We start from the raw sequence: 20561 nt of genomic DNA, 5'->3' as shown, positions 1-20561 counted from the left end.
ATTAGATCTAAGGGTACCATGTATACATAATGACATCTAGCATCCAAACATAACCTCATCTATTCCATTTTCAGCTTGGCTAAATTCAGTTCATGACTATTTACTCACAAACAAGAAAAGCAGATCACATTTACAATGAAAAATAGACTTTTAATTAAGCTCCATAGTCAATATGAAAGAACTGAATACACATAGCAAACACATTTCTTCATCTGGCCTGCATCTCCATATACCAGTACATGCATGTTGTTGAAATATTAGCCCCTGCAAATACTAGTAGCTAAACTTATGCAAATGAGACTAGTACAACTTGCATACATAAAACAGGTGATAACAGAATGGCTCTTGAGTTAAAGTGGGAATGGTGACAGTATTGAAGGCATAGAATGTACCAGTGTATAAGTTATCACATGTTTACATGGCATTCAGCTATGGTATTTCTTCACAATATTGATGTATGATGCCTTCCATTCATTGCATTAGCTAGTTTCATCATTATCATTTTCCATCCAAATTCAAAGGGTACCTACATGATCCTGACAAAGGGAATAACAGCTTCTTGTGTCTAAAATCACTAGTTGTGCATATAGAGTTCTGTAACTACTTTTCCAACAATCATGGCACTTTTAAACATCTAGCAATATGCTTCATATTGGTGTACATAAATAACAATGATAAAAGTGAAATGATGGCTTCAGATACATCAAATATACTTTGTTTGATAAATAACATTTGACATTTTGTGATGGTCTAACACCAAGCCAAGAATTCCCCATGTACTTCTTTCTGGACAAATTACCAGTAGCAGGCCTTTGAAATATTCGTTGATGGTGCCAACAGGAGACTAAATCTATGCTACCCAAAAAATTGGGTAAAGAAAGTTTTAATGTTAAATCCAGTTGATCAAACTTGGCACACACAAGCTTAGTGTAATACAATGTATTTATACATCAGACCACAGACCCAGTGGGTGGAGGGTCTATGATCAGACCTTGTGTTCCCATACACAGATTAGTCACCTCTTGTGACCACCAGAGGGCGCTGTCAAGGAATATTTGAAATGCCTACTCCTGCTTCACTGGGTCCAGATTGAAGCAAAACGGAAGTTAAGACATGTAGAATGGTTGTGTCTTTAAATAGATATAGCCCCAGGCTACTAAAACAGTGGCCACTATGCATCATCACAAACTACCACTAAAGATTTCAGCCGTTGAGGGCGGTTTAGATGGTGCTATACTAGTCCAGATATAGCCAGTATCATGGCTGACAGGTACAACATCATATGGGGCATTTTTAGCTTTGTAATATTCTGACGGAGCATGACATATAAATTCCATGTATTCCATTTTACGAGGTAAATCCTCCTCTGGTCCTGAAATATGACAAGAACATTTTTAAAAAAAATTACTGATGATTTTACAGACAGACAGACAGACAGACAGACAGACACACACACACACACACACAATCAGTGACACTGTGTTACTACATATGTATGTACGTACATACTTACATACATCCATACATACATACTTATTTACAGAGAAAGAATTGAAATGTCAAAAATCTGGTATGACCTTACAAAGTAATAATTTACAAAATTATATTCCTGCCAATATTACAATTGACGCACATTTGATGGTTATATTTGAATTGCTGAAGTTAATTTGGATATATATTGTTGTTAAGTTAAATATGTCAATTACAAAATAAAGCTAGGATAAAGTATAAACTTTGAGAACTTACCTAGAATATAAGTGGCAGGATCAAAATGATCTTTTGATGTGGCCTGTGTAGGCAATAACCAGGTAATTACAGCACTCTTTTCACAATACTGATCTTGCATGAAGCCTCTGATTTGAGCATAATATATACCGCCCTCATCGTCCATTAATGAAACTATGTCTCCTACTTGGTAATACATACCCTGTCAAGACAAAGAACAAAGAATTGTATATACTCTAAAAATAATGGTTCTCTCTCAAATTTACCATTTTTTTTTACAAAATCCAAAACCAAGTTAAATGAGATTCTGCACACTTTGTTATCAGTCTTTTAGACCTCTCGAAGTAATAGTTAAGGAAAGCAATGACTGCAGAACTACAGACACTCCAATAGATGCTATTCATAGGTACATGGACATAGTGGTATAAGGTGTAAAAGAGCTTTTCTTTTAGTATTTTAGTCTGAGGGAAACACTCAATTCCCAAGACTGTTATATGTTGTGTTGCTGACCCCTCATTGGCAAAAGGTTTGGTCGATGTCTGAGGGTACCCTGTAATGATGTACTCTACAGAATATTAATTCTTCAGTCACCGTAGAAAGAATTGTATCCCAGCTACATGCAAGTTATAACATGGTTACAATACAATCTCAGTTCTCTATATGTAATGTTACAAACTAGATAATCTACCTATAAGACTGATGTATTAAACAAAGGAATGACCAATCACCTAAATTTATGATAAACATTTCTTACCTTGTAAAATATACTACTACTTGTAACCACAGTAGATACTGAATCTGGACTTTTTATTGGCTACAAAACAAAATACTAAATATGTTATCATTTGTAATTCATAAACTGTTCACATAATAAAAGACACGTTCACTCCTATACATGTTACATAAAAAACTCATAAGAAAGAGAACAGAGAAATATTATGACATGTCAGTGTGTTTGAATGCATAGAAATATTCATAATTCAACAGTCTTTTTTGTTAATAAAGCCAATGGGTAGATTTGTATGCTATTTACAATTTGTATTTGATATTGGTGATCCAGTCAAATTCCTCACATGAGCGATACCAAAGTTTGTTCTTTGTGCGAGTTTTGTAAATCTGAAGGCTATAGTTTCCTTTGGCACTTAAATGGATATTTACAGCAAAACTCTGTAAGTGTAACAATTTTACTACCAGTTAGTATAATTCTTGAAAAATATATGATTTGTTTGGTCATCTCAAAGTCAATTTTTAAACCAGTATCATAATGTTCTATAGAGATACTTTTTGAAAAGGTGAATGCAAAGTGTTTTACAGTGTGTAAGTATGTTTTACTGGGGTACGACTACAAGTGCACTGTAGATGCTGACTGTGGTAAAATGGATGTACGAAGACAAATACAATAGAACTTGCCAGCTGCAAACTTGGCCAGTTATGAACTCCATCAATTGTAACAGTAGAAGCTATCTAATTACCTATACATATCAAGTGTACATCTAATGATTATTTTTGTCACTTTTGTCTTGGGAAACTGTCTTGGCCTGTTTTGTCTCTGCCAGCATATTGCTGTTTTGATGTGTTCAACTTCTAAACTTCTGAGTGTACATACAATTCTGATACCATCAATTTACACATTTATATCGAACTTATATCATGTATTAGAATTACGTTTCATTACACTGGTCAAGTTCTCTAGACGTTCTAGTATTTCTACCCATGGCATTGCTGTACTTACGTTTCGTTTGAAAACTATTCTTCGGCTTTTTCCTTTCGTTGCTGCATGGCTTTTGCCCGTATTTAACATCTGTTTATACCTCATACTTCGTGAAGACCTTGACGACTTTCTCGTGCCTTCCCTAAACCGACTTCCATTCTGTGTTTCGTTAATACTGCTGATCGACTTCGATGTTTGCTTTCCGTTTTCGTTTGACGGTGGAGCTGGAGGATGTTGTTTCAGAGAGCATGAATTGCACTGAATTTCTCCCGTATCGTTCCGTCTCCACATCTGAGAGTTCGTTGTTTTGCATGTTACACAACATGGCTTTACCCCGAGAGGCATTTTAACTACAAAGAAAGTTCTTTACAGTCAAAATCTAGCTAATATTCGTCTTGATTTTCCTGAAGTACAATGACATTTCGCGGTACAATATCAGTGACCTCAATGACCCATTCATTTGTTTGGAGTTTCTCTCCTGTAATAAGCTGTGAGGGCGCATGTCAACAGTATTGGAAATATCATAGTCTCTTCACTGTACCCCAATATTACTATTTATAGTAATAATTATTATGTTTTCCTATATGTGAAAAGGTCACAAATTGCATGTGGGGTATGTAAGACTGTGACCATTTCGCATATAGGAAAACATATACTAATTCTTATTGCAGAGAAATATTATTGTTGATAGTGATTTCTGGTTACTCAGTTGTTTGTTTACTTATTTGTCATTAGTTAGTTAGTTAGTTAGTTAGATTGCTTGTTTGTTTTCATAAACAAAACTAACTGATGAGCCTGAGCCCCCAGTGAATAAACGAAGGTAAATGCAAGTAGTGAATAAATAGCTGTCCACTACATCGGATTTTAATCAGATTACTGCCTTGTGTGCTTTGTGACACATTTAATACAAAAGCCCTGAAAACCATAAAAAAATTATACTTTGTACCATAGTCCCTGTCTTTGACAGTCCATTGTGACGTCACATCTTTCTGACAATTTTATCACTGGAAACAATGGAGAAATGACGTCATATAGATCAAATGATGATGACGTCATTGTGACCTCAGACTTTTCTATAGTAGTCTGAGTTCTGATACTCAAACCAGTGTTCACCTCTCTTACCTTAGAGTTTGGCCGGCCACGCTCTCCATAATCAACAGGTGGAATTTTAAAACATACAGTCAACATTCACCACACACAGTACCTTTTCCTCTTGTGCAATATGTGCAGACATATTAGTTATATATTTACATGTGTACATCATAGTTTTATTGCATTTCCAGGCCTCCGGCCCATTTGCAAGGAGGTTACAAAAAATTCAAAGTCAGATCATGACTTTCAGTTACAGAGTGCGTGAAATCAAGGGATCTACATTACAGTGAAATCAAAGCACAGTTACATACATACAAACATACAGAGGTACGATAAAGTTATAAAAAATCAGAATCAACACTTAACTTGAAGACAAAATTTCTTTACGTCTCTGAAAAGCCTTATAGATATAACTTGATAGTTTCCTAAGGACAGCATCATCTTTTGAGGCCATCAGACGGTTAAATTTACATAGGTTAGGAAACAGTATGAAATTCTCTGGAATAAATTTCAATCTCAAATCATTATAAAGGAAGCATTCAAACAAAATATATTTATACATCTTTATAAAATATTTATGAAACCTTTTTTTGCCTAGAGATATTTTTGATGTGTCTAGTTATCCTCATATATGATCATCGGATGATTTCGTCCGATATTTTGATTTCAATACTCCAACCTGAGCCACAAATTTAATTAATTAACTAATTATCTATCTTACTAACTAACTAACTAACTAACTAACCAACTAACTAACTAACTAACTAACTAACTAACTAACTAACTAACTCGTCCGAGTCTGAAGTGTTTTTTTTCTATTTCAATAATATTTACTATTCAATTGTAGAAAACAAAGTAATCAAACAAGTGTGAAACACATCGCATCTTCAAATGTCCCATGACAAATTTTCTGACAGCCATTTAAATGTATAAGTCTATGTTTAATTCATAAAGTTGTGGAACAAGTGGTGAGATTGGAATGACTCACACTCATGTACTCACAGCGTAATACGGACATGATTTACTTCCATTGCCATGTGTGCGACAATAGTTATGACGTCATCTAAGTGGGGGGACAGGTGTTTGAAAACGAGGCTAACATACTCGTCCGCCATTTTCCACTGTGGTGTCGTGGATCGGCGACGTGAACTGTGTTTTTGTACAACAGAAAATCCCAGAGTGTTTTTTTGCTAAGACTGGACGGTTATTCCGACGGGTCCGACGACAAAGATGCCGTGCGGTGGTTTTACCTGCAGTAAAAATGCCCTTGCGGCGTTGAATATTCTATATATTGTAAGTATGAAATCATTTTTCATTACTTTTAGATCATGCGATGATTTGTTCGCTCGTACATATCGAGACCGGCTGACGTGGCTTGGAATAAATTTACAATGTAATATAAATTTTATAAAATGACACAAAAATTTATAAGAATTTGTCTAAATTTGTTCAATATATGAATAATTAATATAGTTCTATGTAATGTTATTTATTGTGTAAGGTAGTAGTGAAAATGTAGAAACATGCTATCGGTGAAATTATGCGTGTGATATAGAAATACTTCCGGGGTTTACAGAATGAAGGACTACCATGTCTATACAGTCTGAGTCTAGTCCGTAGTCTGGCAAAATTGACAATGGGTTTCACTTCCTGTATTCTTCAATTATTCTAGGAAAAAAACCCACCATTCACAAAGAAAAAAGGAAAGCATTTTTTTCTGTAATATAGTTAAAAGTTAAAAAAAAACCTACAGAAATACACGGAAATAATTAATTCTTAAGCAAGTATGTAATGGTAAAAGATCGTGTAGATGTATGAAACCTAATATTTAGGATCATGATTGTTTTTTTTTCAAATCTAGTTTGTGTATTTTTGTAGTTTGGTGAATTTCAAGGACGAAAATAGAGAAATTGAATGCCATACCTTTGTTATTAATTACATTACAGACAATGAAATTTATTTCATTTTTCATATTATATAAACGACTTTCAAATTTTCCTAAGTCACAGACCCCTTTTAAGGATGCTTGCTTTTCTGATTTAAGGCCATGAATACCTATAGAATTAGTCAAACAATTGTTGTACCAGACCATTGCATTTGTAGTCAACAGATCATATCTCATTACTAACTTCATTAGCATACAATCATACCATGTGTATGGCTGCTACTGCAAACAAAACTGAACACTGAGGGTCAAAACATTGACATGGCTTCTAACAAAGGAAGACACCAAAGACAATGCATACTTTGTAACCATAGCAACTACCTGATTAATTACAGTGAGTTGTCTTCAAAATTGATAATTTTTTGTGGCATTTGAAGGAAACCAGGGTTATCATATATCTTCATTTCAAAGGTTTAGATATATTTAACAGATAGCGAAGTAAATCAGTGCCAGCAAAACAGTGTCATTGTATTACAGTGTGTACATAGATGTGTTCAGAGATTAGTGAATGTTCACATGATAAAAAGTATGGTACAATAGAATTAAATTGTGATTCATATAATTTGATACAGGTGTTTACAGCTGAGTCATACACATGGTTGTATTGTATATTGTTTTCAATTTTGAATGAAATTACATAATTAGTAGTTGACATGAAGGGGAATTGAGTAATAAATATGATAAAGTACATTGCAAGTGTTTGCTAATGTGTGTTGTTTTCAAAATTTTCACCATATATTTTTTGTATATACTAAAGAGTAGTGAAACCACTGGTATTCTTTCTGTATACATTTCTGTTGGGTAAATACTAGTATGTTATATGTTAATGTAAGGGTAACACCTGTACAATAAATACTACAGTAATTTGTCATGGCTTAATCCAGTCTTCATGCCATCATGGCAATGAATAACTCAATTTGTGTTGAATTTATGATAGTTTTTGAGTCATACATCTAGTACATTTACATCCAAACACCATAGAAAATACTTGCATGTACAAATAGAATGGGCTACTAGTTTGGAGTTATAAGCTTGCAATTTTTCACTGCTTTGATAATTTATGTATACTTTAATATTACTGTAAACCTGGAAATTTTCACTGAAGACTTATTTCACTGAAATGCCCCAATTGCCTTGTACATGAACATTTGTGTATACTGGTAAATTAGTAAAAATTAACCTTAAGGTTTGAAAGTAGCTGAGGTATGAAAGGTCACAAAATTTTCTAGTAGTGAAAACAGCCTGAATGACATTACATGTAATGTGTCTGTACATGTATGTGTTAGATTATTTATCTTTATTTTGATGAGTTGAGGAGGTCTTAGTTTGCTGTAATCATTAGACTGTGAATGGCCACATCTCATTGAACAACTATAAAACCTGGCCTATTAGTCTGCTAATTAAAACTTCCTATGTATTTTGAAAACAATTAAGACGTCACATTTCTAGATGCTATGTAGGTCATATCATAAGGAAGTGTAAGACACCAGGAACCAGAATTAAAGAGGAAGTTTCTTTTCACTACGATTACAGAAAAGATTCAAAGATAATTGAATAATACAAAAACTTGTTGACACTGGCCACATTGAAATCCTGTCATTGTTAGGACTTTAATTCTGAAAAAAAAGAAGTAATGATTTGAATGCTTTCATTTATTATATTAGTAGGAGTACTCAGTAGCTCTAGTCTATGTGTATCTTGTTTACTCTCATCCTATTCAGCATATTGTCGACTAGACATAACCAAAGTCGGTTCTCTTTCCATTTTGATTGATAAATAAAACCTGAAATATTTCCTTTTTTCTCAAATACCAATTTTTTTGTGAACGATGAAAGGGTGTTTGATTGTATGTCACTGAGAGGGAACCATAGCCTACCTGTAGACTTGAATGACTATTGCTACTAGGCTAGTCAATTCTATTAAGTGACATTTTGATTTTTTGAGTTTTCACCATCATCCAAGTCTACGCTGACTCCTATCTCCAGCTGGTATTAAGCCACACCCAGCCGTACACATAATTTATGCAAGACATTGGTGTAAATCTGAATAGAATATGACGTATGTAATGATCAGAGTGAGTTTGTTCATCATGTCACCTGATGGCACGCTTTAATTAAACAGGAACGCCATTTGAAATCAGCTAGAGATAGTAGTCAGTGTAGACTTTGAGTGATAGCGAAAATTCAAAAAATCAAAATGTCAGTTCCGGTAGCAGAATTGTGGAGTAGTAATAGTCTTTCAAATGTACACATGTAGGCTAAGGGAACTGATGAGAAATCCTAAAATAAAATAACATCTTTTGACAGAAATGTCATTCCATGTACTGTGATGGTGTAGTCATGGCATACCTTACAGACTAAAACACCAAGTACTAGAAAATCATTGTCGTAAACCACAGCTTCTTGTATGGCACTGTCCAAGACACACCACCAAAAGGCTTTATTTCAGAGTGTCGCAGAAGAAATAACAGCTGTGGTTTGCAAGACTGTAGAAAAGATATACTAATATAAGAACGTAGTAAGAAACTCTATCCATAACATATAAATATGACACACACGTGTATCTTGGAAGTCGTCACATGTATCTTGTAAGTCACATGTATCTTGTAAGTGGTGTGTTTTGTTAAGTAGCCCTCCCCACCAGCAGCACGTGCAGGTTAAATTTGATCTTACATTTACCTCAAGTTATGACAACCTAAGACTTGAAAGTAATTTGATATGATATTTCTGGTATTTATTAGATAAGTAAATGTACAATTGTGAATTCTTTGGTGCGTTGCAGTGGAAGGTTACAATTGTACTTAGTTGTGTACAAACAAAAAGGAGGATTAACCATTTTGCTGTATGAGTTCATTAATTAAAGCAAGGTCAAAACATAATACATGTACAGTACAGTAGAGTACAGTACACATAATGTGTGCATGATTACTTATAAATGGCTAACATATCATATATTTACTCTTCATCATGGCTCAGTATTTGTTAATTAGAAATGGCACAGTCATAAAGTCATTTCACAGACTAGTAATTAGTGACACACTTTGACAAATTACTTCCTGAAGTCCAAACTGATCCATTGTTAGGAGGCCACATCTTTCTGTATATCAATTGTAATCCCTTGCTGCTCACATAATAATATCTTGTATGTAGTTCTTTATTCCATAATATTGAATGACCATGGCATTTTTAAGAGTTGATGTTCTGATCACTTATTGCATAACAAATACATAATCAGTGGTATTTTAACAAAAAAAACCTACTGTTTCATAATCAGGTGACGGTATGCATCCCTATGGAATCTGATAATCCAAATGGTTGATGTACACAAACATTTTATATCAAGTAATTCACACCCATTGGGATTTGAAGTGTAAGAAATAATAGCACTTTAAAATATTAATGTCTTTTTCCTGTCAAATTTTGAGCAATATAATATTTTACACTTACAGTCGACAGATTTAGAGAAATAATTATAGGTTGAATGAGTATCCAATTTAGATGAACTAAACATGATTACAAAAAAACTGACCTTGTAGTTTGTGAAATAATTGGAATCTTGGAATGTTTATACACTTTCCTAATCCACACAGTGGTTTCTACATACCTTTAAATTTTTGTAGACGGATAAATATGAATGCCTGCAGGCAAGACTGACTGCCAACACAGAGCAGGTGTTCTTGGTTGCTACATAATTAACATGACATGATGTATTGTATAAAGGCATGGTCTGTTTAGGATTAATGTACTGTATAGAGACATGGTCTATTTAGAAATTATACACTGTATAGAGAATGGTCTGTTTAGTAATGATGCACTCTATAGATACATGGTCTATTTAGGAATGATATACTGTATAGAGGTGTGGTCTATTTAGGAATGATATACTGTATATAGACATGGTCTATTATGAGTTTAGTGTTTCAAGTTTGTATTGCTGATGAAAAATGCAGTCACATAGGCCAAAAAGGTACATTCATTTAATAGTGTCTTTTTTTTTTGCAAAGGTGTTTGAACCCCAGTATGATTGGGGAAATTTACAATTTTAAAATGAACAGTTTACTCTATACCTGTATTTCCAACCAAAAGTTTGATCAAATACCCAGGTACAGTGTGTGTCCATCCCAGATAGATTGTATAATATGGTGCACTGAATTCACATTGATTTTTGGTTGCGGACCCAAAAATTATCCCCTTGTAATCACAATTTCAACCTGTTGCTGTACTATTTCTGGATACAGTCAGTCCCAAATGTAATGTATATTACAGCTACAATCAGCCCCAAATTTAATGTACAACATCTAATTATTGGTAATATTAACAATTTTCAGTGAATACACTGGTGGTTGTCTGATAAAAATAATACTCTAGTTACAACTCGTGCAGCTGTAAGGAGATAATGAAATCCTGAATTAATCTGATGAACTGTAGTTTACTTTGAGGGTAGTCAAAATTAGGAAGTAGCTATATGACTGATGTGTACAGTGAGTTAATCTGATATTGACTTTGAGGGTAGTAGTCAAAATTAGGTAGTAGTGTATATGACTGATGTGTACAGTGAGTTAATATGATGAACTGTAGTTGACTTTGAGGATAGTAGTCAAAATTAGGAAGTAGTGTATATGACTGATGTATACAGTGAGTCAATATGATGAACTGGAGTTGTCTTTGAAGGTAGTCAAAATTAGGAAGTAACGTAAATATGACTGATGTGTAGAGTGAAAGGTTAGTGTAGACTACTAGCTTGTAAGCATCACTTATTTATATGCAGACTGTAATGCCCTAAGTAATTTAATAAAACATCAACTTTTTCACCTCATTCACATTTCATCTGATTATGTTACACAATTTTATTCCCCTGTTTCTTGGATTTCATACCACCTTCTTTGACTTACTATATACTAGTTTTCTGTTCTGTGATATTACAATTTACATAGTGTTTGTAATTTTGTTAGTATACACACGTATACACACTGGTTATTTCTATAATGACAACATCTGTCAGCCACAATTTATATTTATGTAGACAGATGGATGTAGTTGAATGACTTCCTTGTCATCTGTAAAAATGATTAGTCTTATTTTGAATGAAAACTACATTATACTGGTATAGTGGTAGAAATATTTATCACAAAAACAACTGCTTTGTGTTCTTTGTAATAATTGAAGGTCAGACAATAAGTTTGGTCATCCATTACTTTATTATGACTGAATGTGAAACAATTATGTCGTCATATTGCATTCAAAACTGACATAACGTATTTCTGTTGATCAAACCTATTTTTCCCAACTTGTGTGCAAACAATATCCCCCTGGACTGTAGAGAGAGATTCGATTGAATATTTGCAAGTGAGCTGTAAAAATGGATATAATGGCTACCCCAACTGTGGTGATATTTTGTTGTGAAACTGTACATAAATTATGATAATAATATAAGTATGATATATATGCATGGCTTAATATTTCATGCTTCAAAGACTCACAATTATTATGTCTGTCTGTCTACATACAACTTTTCATGTTAAGAGCTGAGTTCATACAGAGGACTACAGCACTGCAGTGTTGTACATTGTATATGGATTTTTATAAAGGTGCATGCATTTGTATAGAGGTCACGGCAAGTGTTGCACTTGTCAGTCAATTTGGCTATTTGAATTCTTCTTTGGCATTTGTAACATAGTAGGATGTATAAGTGTGTATATTGTAATTGTATATATGGTAGAAATGGAAACTTAGCTTTCCTTTTGACCTACCAGAATCAGCCAAATAAAAATGTTGAGAATGGAAATATTACTGCTAACAGGTGTCTGGAGTTTTAAGTCTGTATTTTCAGAGTGGATTCTACAATTTATGCTTACTTATATTTTCATCATATAAAGGAATACAAATAAAATATTACTATTACATGATGTGTGAGTGTAAAGGTATTGTAACAATCATTGTAATAATGCTAGGTAGTTAGTGTCAGGATTAGCTTCATTTGAGTATTGGAATAAGTTAGATCCACATGCCCAGTTCTGATTGGATTAAAATTTAGAAGGTATGTAAGGATAGGATAAACCTCAAACTGGGAACATGAACTGCCACTTCAAGTTTTGCCAAGACCTAGTCTGTGACTTGTCCCAGTTCCAGTCAAGTATCATTTAGTATTTACCACAGGCTTACATTCTTCATTGTCGATGCTGCTAGTGAACACATATTGCCTGGCCATGAGGGCTATAGCACCCGTTTATTACACCCGAGGGAATGTGAGTTACCAGAATCACATGCTATTTCCCTGAGGCCAAATCCCTAGGGAAATAGTCATTCTACTTTCCTATCACGTGACTGATTCTAGCGAATCATGGCACAGCATTATCACTAGGTATATTATAACTTGTAATATTAATCTAACATAATTTGTCTTTTGTTTTGTCTCCACAGCTGGTTTCATTTATTCTAATAGGTGTTGCAGCATATGGCCGAATTATGGCCATTGTTACCAGTATAGCTATTATAGGAGGAATCATAGCATGTGGTGTATTCTTGTTTCTTGTTGCACTTGTTGGACTTGTAGGAGCTGTCAAACATCATCAAGTTTTGCTTTTCTTTGTATCCTTTTCATTGGTAGACTTTTTTTTTGTTCCTGTGTCTCCTTCTCATTGATAGTAGTTTATAACCATGCAAAAGCCAAGTTATTGTCTTTGAACAGAAAATATGGATTATATACCCTGGTTGTTCTCGTCACTACAATCTATGTCACTGGTTCTGAGGTACTTGAAATATGAGTCAAAACGTTCCAAATCGCCAATTTTGCATGAATTGTACTTGAGGAGGTATAATTATATTATTCCCCAATATTTTTTATTTTTCTTCATCCAGCCGGAAAGTACTCATGCCCTAAGGGTTTGTCTCTACTTATCTGGTGACTCGTAGTGACAAGGCCCCTTAAGTCACTCTTATTTTCCTCAGCTGAATTAAGGAATATATTGGAGAATAGTATCTAATTATCTGTGTTATGCCAAACAATCCACTTTGAATTATATGGAAAATAAACTAACTCCATTTCAAAATGTGATATACCTATCAGTGGTATTTTTAGGAAAAACACCAAATGATCAAATTCTTTGCTCACAGTTTTGAGAAGTAATTTAATTTAATTTCAAAAACAAGTTCATGGAAAACTGAACATTAGTTCGCAAGCTACCCAGGCATTGAAAACTCCAAAATGAAGAAAGCAAACCCATTTTGCTGTGTTTTCTTCTATTATAAAAATGCCCAATAGTTTCAAATATCAACTAAAAATTTGTGATATTAGATATTATGAGTGGTTAGGGTCTGTACTGGTTAAGTGTGTCCACTAGTCTTTGGTGGCAAAAAAAGGAGAAACTGTGATACAGGTGTAAGGGTTAGTTAGTATCTGTGTGTTCACTAACACGCAGTTGCTCCCAGATCATGCAGTATTGTTTGCAGCTAAGTAAACTAGCCATACAGATAAAGAAGACACATTGGTATTAAAACAACCAGTATTATCTCTAGTATGAAATCCTTAACGTGCAAACCTTATTTCCACAGTATATGATCATTTTGTTTTTAGTATTTCTGTTACAATTTGCCATTTCTTGTGCATGTCTGGCATTAGATGCCAATGCACGTAGACAGCTGCTGATATCTGGATGGAGGTCATCCTCCAACAAGACTAAGGGAGAGGCTCAGAATCAGTTTGATTGCTGTGGTCTTTGGGCAGTTAATGATACTGATCCTAAATTGGGACACCCTCCGTGTCATTCGGTAAGTCTTGATGAAGACCTGCAAGAAAGTGATCAAGAATTACACATTGTTGTCCGTTTGTGTGTTTTGTGTATCTCTATATATGTAGCACTGTTGTGAATTTGTCAAAATCGTATCTTTCTGTCGTTCTCAAAACAATGCATGCTTTCACTCAGTGATTCATGTAAGTCTCATTCTGTTTGCCTTAACAAACATGCTCAGTATATGATTATATTATTTTTAGTTTTTCTCTTGCAATTTGCAATCTCCTGTGCATGCCTAGCCTTAGATGCACGCTCACGACAACAGATCCTGGTTACTGGATGGGTATCATCTACTAACCAGACCAAAGCGGAGGCACAGTATCAGTTTAATTGTTGTGGCCTTTGGACACAAAATGAAACTGATGCTAAACTTGGACACCCATCTTGTGAAGACCTGGTAAGTGCAACACAACACACACATTTTTATACTGTGCTGTTGTTGAATTCAGGCTTTGTAAGCTGTACAACTTGAGGCATAGCTACATTCTCAATAGTGCCTTTTTGAAATAAAATTGAATGTGTCTGCCTGGGATTTCAACTTTGCAAGGTATTATATCCTGTTAGTTACCGCTGTGATCACAGTGCTATTTTCCTCATCAAAATCAGGGAGTCTTGAAATTATACATCTGGGTATTAAAGTCCCAATGAATTGAATTGAAGTTATGAGACTGAAGAATCACAAGTGATACAAAAAAAAGGGGGGGGGGGACACCACCAAAAAAGAATGATTTTGTAATATTTGTAATAAAAAAGCCTATTTTTACAAAAATTCTTATGATGAATATATATTAGGCATCAAACCAGGTAAAATTTAACATATTTTCATCGATGCAAATTTTGTTGTTGTGTTTTTTGTTGCTTGGATGTATTCTGTCAATGAAATAAAATCAAGTAGGAATTTCATTGTCTTATATTATCCAATAATGATGCAACTATTCAACTAGATGATGAGGAAAAATGAATGATTTTGATAACTATCAGGAACCCAAAATGACACATTGCATGTAATTGGTTATCATTTAATACTATCATTTGTGGCTTTTGCATGGAGAATGAAATGCATGATTCTCTAAATGTTTACACGCTATGTTATATTGATGTTGCCTGTGGTTATAGTTACTTATGTTACATGTACAGTATGGTATATATGTATTCAGTTTTCACTGTTTGGTATATGTATTCATACTCCACTGTTGGTGGCATTCTTATGTAGTAGATTATACCAATGGTTCAATAGTAATGGTAAAATGAATGTTCATCATCATGGACTCAGGGTTCATACTTGGTAATGAACATTTCTACTCACGGAGTCAAAATATTTCTTGGAAGCAAATCCCAAATATTCGCTAATGTCTTGTCAGCATCGTCAGGGGTGTACTACGTACAATAGACGATTGTCACATGTCACGGAAAAGACATGTGAAATGAGCTTAAGAGAAACAGCTGGGATCCCCATGCCAGCACTCCGGTTTAGAGTGAGCTTACTTTCAAAGTTTGGTGAATACATATGGCTTACTTCAACCTGTGTCTGTAAAGTTGTTCTTCTTTATCCAAGACATTTTTAATGTTACACTTATGTTGTGACATATTCAAGTGTTCTCCTATTGCTAATAATGGTTGACAACCACTAATATATTCACTTAAGCAAATGCCCAGTAGTCTAGAAGTCTCATGAATATGGTCAGAGTTACAATCCTCACACTTACCATGGTACACCCATTGTAGTATACCCCTGATGATGATGTTGACATCAGTGAACATTTCGGATTCACTTCCAAAATGTTATGACTCTTTGCTGATAGTAAATCGTTGTGTGTAACATAGAACATAAAACCATCAACGTCAGGTCTATTTGTTCATTGACAAAGCTAACATGTGATATCATTTGTGCAAACTTAAAATTTGGACCAAGTTTTGAGCTAGGGTGGCAATATCTTCAAGCTTTTGGGTGACAGATGGTAACTACACGTACATGGGGAAACTTGCAGGATAACTACAATGCATCAAGTAATATTTCACACTTGATAACACTATTAACAAGCATGGAAATCTTGATTTAGTCTGAGTGTTTACTTTCTTTCTTTGGGACTCAGTACCTTCAACATAGATAGTGCTTGAATTGCAGATGGGTCAACTTGAAATATAGACTGTAAGATATGTTGTGTTGCTCCACCCTCACCAGTCTCCTGTCACTGACGATTATGTACCTGTCTGTGATTGGATGCAACCAGCTCTTGTTTGAAATGCTAGAAAGAGCCTAGTTTGATAGATATATGAGAGGGGTTGACCAATGTGTGAGGGCGCCTTGTCACAACATACCTTACAGACTACTTGAAATAAAACACATATTAAAATTGCATGGGGAAAGAGATTAACATATAAGCATATACTGTACCTCTTTGTAATGAATTCTACTACAGTGAACATTAGCCCCATCTACACAGCACTAAATATCCTACCTGAGGTCGGATTCGGGATAGTTTGAAGCCCATGTAGACGCAAACGTGTCCTGAAACCGTCCTGACTTACGACACCTTTGAGAGGTTTCCTGAAACCCTCCTGACTTCGTCCTATGTACTGTCAGGATGGAACGCGTGACATCTACGCTGCAACCTTCCTATGTGTAGACACAAACCTATCCTACCTCAGGTAGGACTTGGGACTGCCTCAGGTAGGACGACCTATGTGTAGATGGGGCTAGTGTTACAACAAACACACTAACTTTCAAAGTTATGTTCCCAAAATTTGAGTACATGATTCACCATAGTAAATACTTCATTGTAACAGACAGTTTGCCATGTTCTCAGTGAGTTCATTATGAAGAGGTTAGAATGGCTATTATAGAAATGGGTAAACTTTGGACTGACAAGTTAAGACTAATGAACACTGGGCCAAGTATATATTTAATATTCACTCAGCTATATAGCGACTTTGACAAAATGAAAAAGACTTATAAAATGTAACATAATGGATTTGAATGCATATGAAGTTTGAACAAATGTGGCAATATTTGTTATTGTTTGGACGGTGTTCATCAGTTGTGATTTAGACAGATAACTATTGCAAGTAGTTTAAGCTATGCCCTTTATTGTTAAAATTGGTAATTTTCTGGTAGCTTTATATGACTTTATCGAAATAAACTCAGAAAGAAAGGCAGCAGGTGAAATCAATCTATTTTAAATTGATGATTTTGGTGGGAACAAAATGATATATGAATCTGCTTTGATCAACAGGGTTGCTGTGAAGAAACTACTGATTCTAAATGCACAAAATGTCCAACTTGTATGTCGGTAATAGAACCTATGATGGGTACGGCACTACGATTCAGTGGTGGTGTGGGGCTCTTCTTTAGTTTTACAGAGGTAAGTACAACTGTTGCCCAGTTATATAGGTCAGCTAAGAGAAAGTATGCTAAAAACATATTAAGACCACATATTCTTGCCCCCCCCCCCCCCCCCCCCCCCCATGATATTTTGATGTGAAGGTAGTAAGTACCAAGAGTCATAGATATTTGTTGCTCACATATTGCATATACATTTTTTGATGACTCCCATGAGGCAGTGGCCCACAGCAAAGATCCATAAATAAGGTACACTTTCAATGTAATCTTTCTCTGAAATTGCACATAACGTAGGTGATGTAAAATCTTGAAATGACTCCAGAACCCAAATTCATGAAAATGCCTTTATTCTGTTTAACTTGGCATAAATGAATGACTGCTAATACTAGATTTGTTTTGTTTGTTATAGTTACTTGGAGTATGGCTAGCAGTGAGGTACAGGAATCAGAAAGACCCTAGAGCTAATCCGAGTGCATTCCTCTAAATCCAGTCTGTAAATCACAGATAATAATACCTATAAGACACCAAGACCAGCAGTGAACAGTTCCTTACTAAATTATTGAACTTGACGGCATTCTGAGAAGCAGAAGAAATTTTCTGTTGTATGGCTAAAAAGAAGAGAGCATAGTAGTAGTATTTGATGTATTAATTTGTTTGTAGTAATGTTATGTAATATGAGAGGTATATGCCTTACTTGCTTTTGATATGCTCAGTAATCAGTATTGAGTTTTTCTTGTATAGTTTTCTTGTATCGTCACTTCTTTCTTCAAAATTAATGTGACTTGACAATTGTTGAGAGAGATGTATTTGTGTAGGACTTTTTGAGACTTTTGTCATTCAGATAATCAAGGAAAACTTTAGGAGAAGTTATTTTGAATATATAGGAATCTTTCTGGTGATGCATTCTAATGTTTTGGGAGGGAAGGGTTGTAAATATGTAATTCTGAAACACAGCTTGTTGTTATTGTTGCAGTTTAGAAACAAGGTGTCCATTAAAAAGGTTACATTTTTTTTGCAAGAATTGTTGGTCTTCCTGAGGTGTAACTTTTAATAATAGTTTAGTATTGCAACTTTTTCCTGTGCAAGAGATGTATGTCACAGTAATCTGGGTATTATGTAAGATTCAGTTTGATTGAAGTGCTAGTGAAGGCACGTGGTCTGTGCCCAGAATGCACCATTCAAAATGGTTGCCATGTTGGATCAGCCATTTTGATTTGAGCATACAGATGTACTGTAGTTTTAAAAAAAATATCAAATGATTTTTACTAATTCATTTCAGATTTTAGTGTTGACAGTAATAATAATAATGTTATGTTTTTGTCCCCCCTTGTTCAGTGGTTAAAATAGGGTTAATGATCCTGTTCTTGTGAATGGATGATAGATCCCGACTCTTGAGAAGGGTGGACGCTTTGTCGTAGTTGTGTGTGGTTGGGGAAAAAATGCTCTCAAAACTTTTGAGGATTATTTCATACGATCAGCCTCATTGGGTTTGCTCAAAAGATGGTAATTTATTAACTTTTCTCAAGATGTGATAATTTTTATATAAATACTTAATGTATGTTGCATATTTTGGAAGGTTTGTCACATTCAAACGCAGCAAAATGAGATGTTTTTAGTACACAAGAAAGCAACTTGACAAAGTATATACTAATATACGATCAGTTTTGACTCTGTATTCCAAATTAAACGAATAGTTTAGATTTTCGCATGTTACCATGGTTTCTTGCAGAAGACTTTATTGCAGATAGACTTTGTTCTCACTGAAAAGCAGTTATGTTCCCATTCTGGTTGAATTATCATTTTCCACTAATCTGGAAGTACTTTTTCAATGGTTCTACAGTCCAGCTAAATACAAGTATTACACTTGGGGTTGTATGTATGTGAAACCCATAATATTAACCAGAAGTGTGGTAAATAAAATGTGTTTGTTGTAGTATGTACTACACTTCAACTATGTGGTTAACATGCATACAACAAGATTTACAACCAGTGTAAAGATAGAAGTCAAAAGAGGGGGAACGTATGTAGAACACAGTATGGTATCCAGTTATGTTCTGCAAGCTACTCACATTTCAGAAACCAGGATTGAAGTTGGAAAAAAACTGCATTCCATGCAGTCTTTTTTTAGATTTGTTACAACTTTTCATCACATATACACACAAATAGATGTTCAGGTCATTGTAGGTGGCGATGTAGTGCATGTGTATAAGCTGTTCACTTTTCTCATGATTATCATCTCTCATATCCCAGAATGCATCATTCAAAATGGTTACCATTTCCCAGAATGCATGATTCAAGATGGTCATCATTTTTTATCAAAACATTTTTGAAAAGGTTATGACTAATACAGAGTATGACATTTGATGTTAACTATGTAGTCAAAAATGCTTCAAAAAGAATGACATTTAAGAAAATGTAAAAAAGTCTATCTTGACTTTTTACAGTATAAATGAAATCAAGTTTGGTATTGATTACTACCTATAGTAACATCAGGTATCATCTTTGTGAAAAGTTTTGATAAACTACTGCATGCTGCAATTTTTCGGGGATGTTATAATTCGTTTTGGGTTAATAGTTAGGTGACATTTTGATTTAGTTTTGATCATGGAGTGTTTGTTTATGAAGACTGCAGATTTCTATACATATATATATATCATAAAAGGTACTTGTGGAAACTTTAAAATTAATATTGTCACACAAATAAACAAGTGGAGAAAAGACACTCTGCAAAGAAGACACATTTGTGAGTTTCTTCCTGTATGTGAATGTATGGATACTAGGTCTTTTCAAAGCACATTATTTAGATTTTTTTAAACACTTTAAAATTTCTGTCCGAGTGTTGTGATGTATCTGGTGGTAGTTCTACTCAATATAGTTAATCTGATTATGTCAGTTAATCATACAACTCAAATAATTACTGGATATAGTCATGATCCAGTCTGTTACCAGATTCAACGTA

The 20561-nt window shown here is 34.4% G+C and overlaps 2 protein-coding genes across 3 annotated transcripts; one reads left to right on the top strand and one right to left on the bottom strand.

The window, feature by feature from the left end:
* Positions 1 to 211: 211 nt before the first annotated feature.
* On the bottom strand, positions 212 to 3869 carry LOC144447560 (GATA zinc finger domain-containing protein 1-like). The gene is made up of 4 exons (XM_078137621.1): positions 3458 to 3869; positions 2480 to 2539; positions 1747 to 1927; positions 212 to 1372 (listed from the first exon to the last, which is right to left on the bottom strand). Exons 1-4 carry the CDS (start codon positions 3779 to 3781, stop codon positions 1182 to 1184), a joined length of 756 nt encoding a protein of 251 aa, XP_077993747.1. The 5' UTR covers positions 3782 to 3869; the 3' UTR covers positions 212 to 1181.
* Positions 3870 to 5610: 1741 nt separating this feature from the next.
* LOC144447052 (tetraspanin-31-like) lies at positions 5611 to 20494 on the top strand. Of its 2 annotated transcripts, none has more exons than XM_078136931.1 (5): positions 5611 to 5821; positions 12893 to 13060; positions 14441 to 14659; positions 17496 to 17624; positions 18012 to 20494. In XM_078136931.1, the coding sequence occupies exons 1-5, from the start codon at positions 5759 to 5761 to the stop codon at positions 18084 to 18086; spliced, it is 654 nt and encodes a 217-aa protein (XP_077993057.1). In that variant the 5' UTR covers positions 5611 to 5758; the 3' UTR covers positions 18087 to 20494. The 2 variants fall into 2 exon arrangements, with proteins under 2 accessions (XP_077993057.1, XP_077993058.1); XM_078136932.1 differs by lacking the exon at positions 14441 to 14659 and adding an exon at positions 14024 to 14239.
* Positions 20495 to 20561: the final 67 nt, after the last annotated feature.

Source organism: Glandiceps talaboti, chromosome 16 (assembly GCF_964340395.1).
Source record: "Glandiceps talaboti chromosome 16, keGlaTala1.1, whole genome shotgun sequence".
NCBI lineage: Eukaryota > Metazoa > Hemichordata > Enteropneusta > Spengelidae > Glandiceps > Glandiceps talaboti.
This window is presented reverse-complemented; position numbering and strand designations above follow the sequence as displayed.

Coding starts and splice junctions, on each gene's coding strand:
- LOC144447560 (XM_078137621.1), bottom strand. CDS start 3,781: ATGCCTCTCGGGGTAAAGCCATGTTGTGTAACATGCAAAACAACGAAC. Junction 2,540..3,457: donor GAATAGTTTTCAAACGAAAC/GTAAGTACAGCA, acceptor TTTGTTTTGTAG/CCAATAAAAAGTCCAGATTC. Junction 1,373..1,746: donor TCCTGCCACTTATATTCTAG/GTAAGTTCTCAA, acceptor GTCATATTTCAG/GACCAGAGGAGGATTTACCT.
- LOC144447052 (XM_078136931.1), top strand. CDS start 5,759: ATGCCGTGCGGTGGTTTTACCTGCAGTAAAAATGCCCTTGCGGCGTTG. Junction 5,822..12,892: donor CGTTGAATATTCTATATATT/GTAAGTATGAAA, acceptor TTGTCTCCACAG/CTGGTTTCATTTATTCTAAT. Junction 13,061..14,440: donor ATCAAGTTTTGCTTTTCTTT/GTATCCTTTTCA, acceptor AAACATGCTCAG/TATATGATTATATTATTTTT.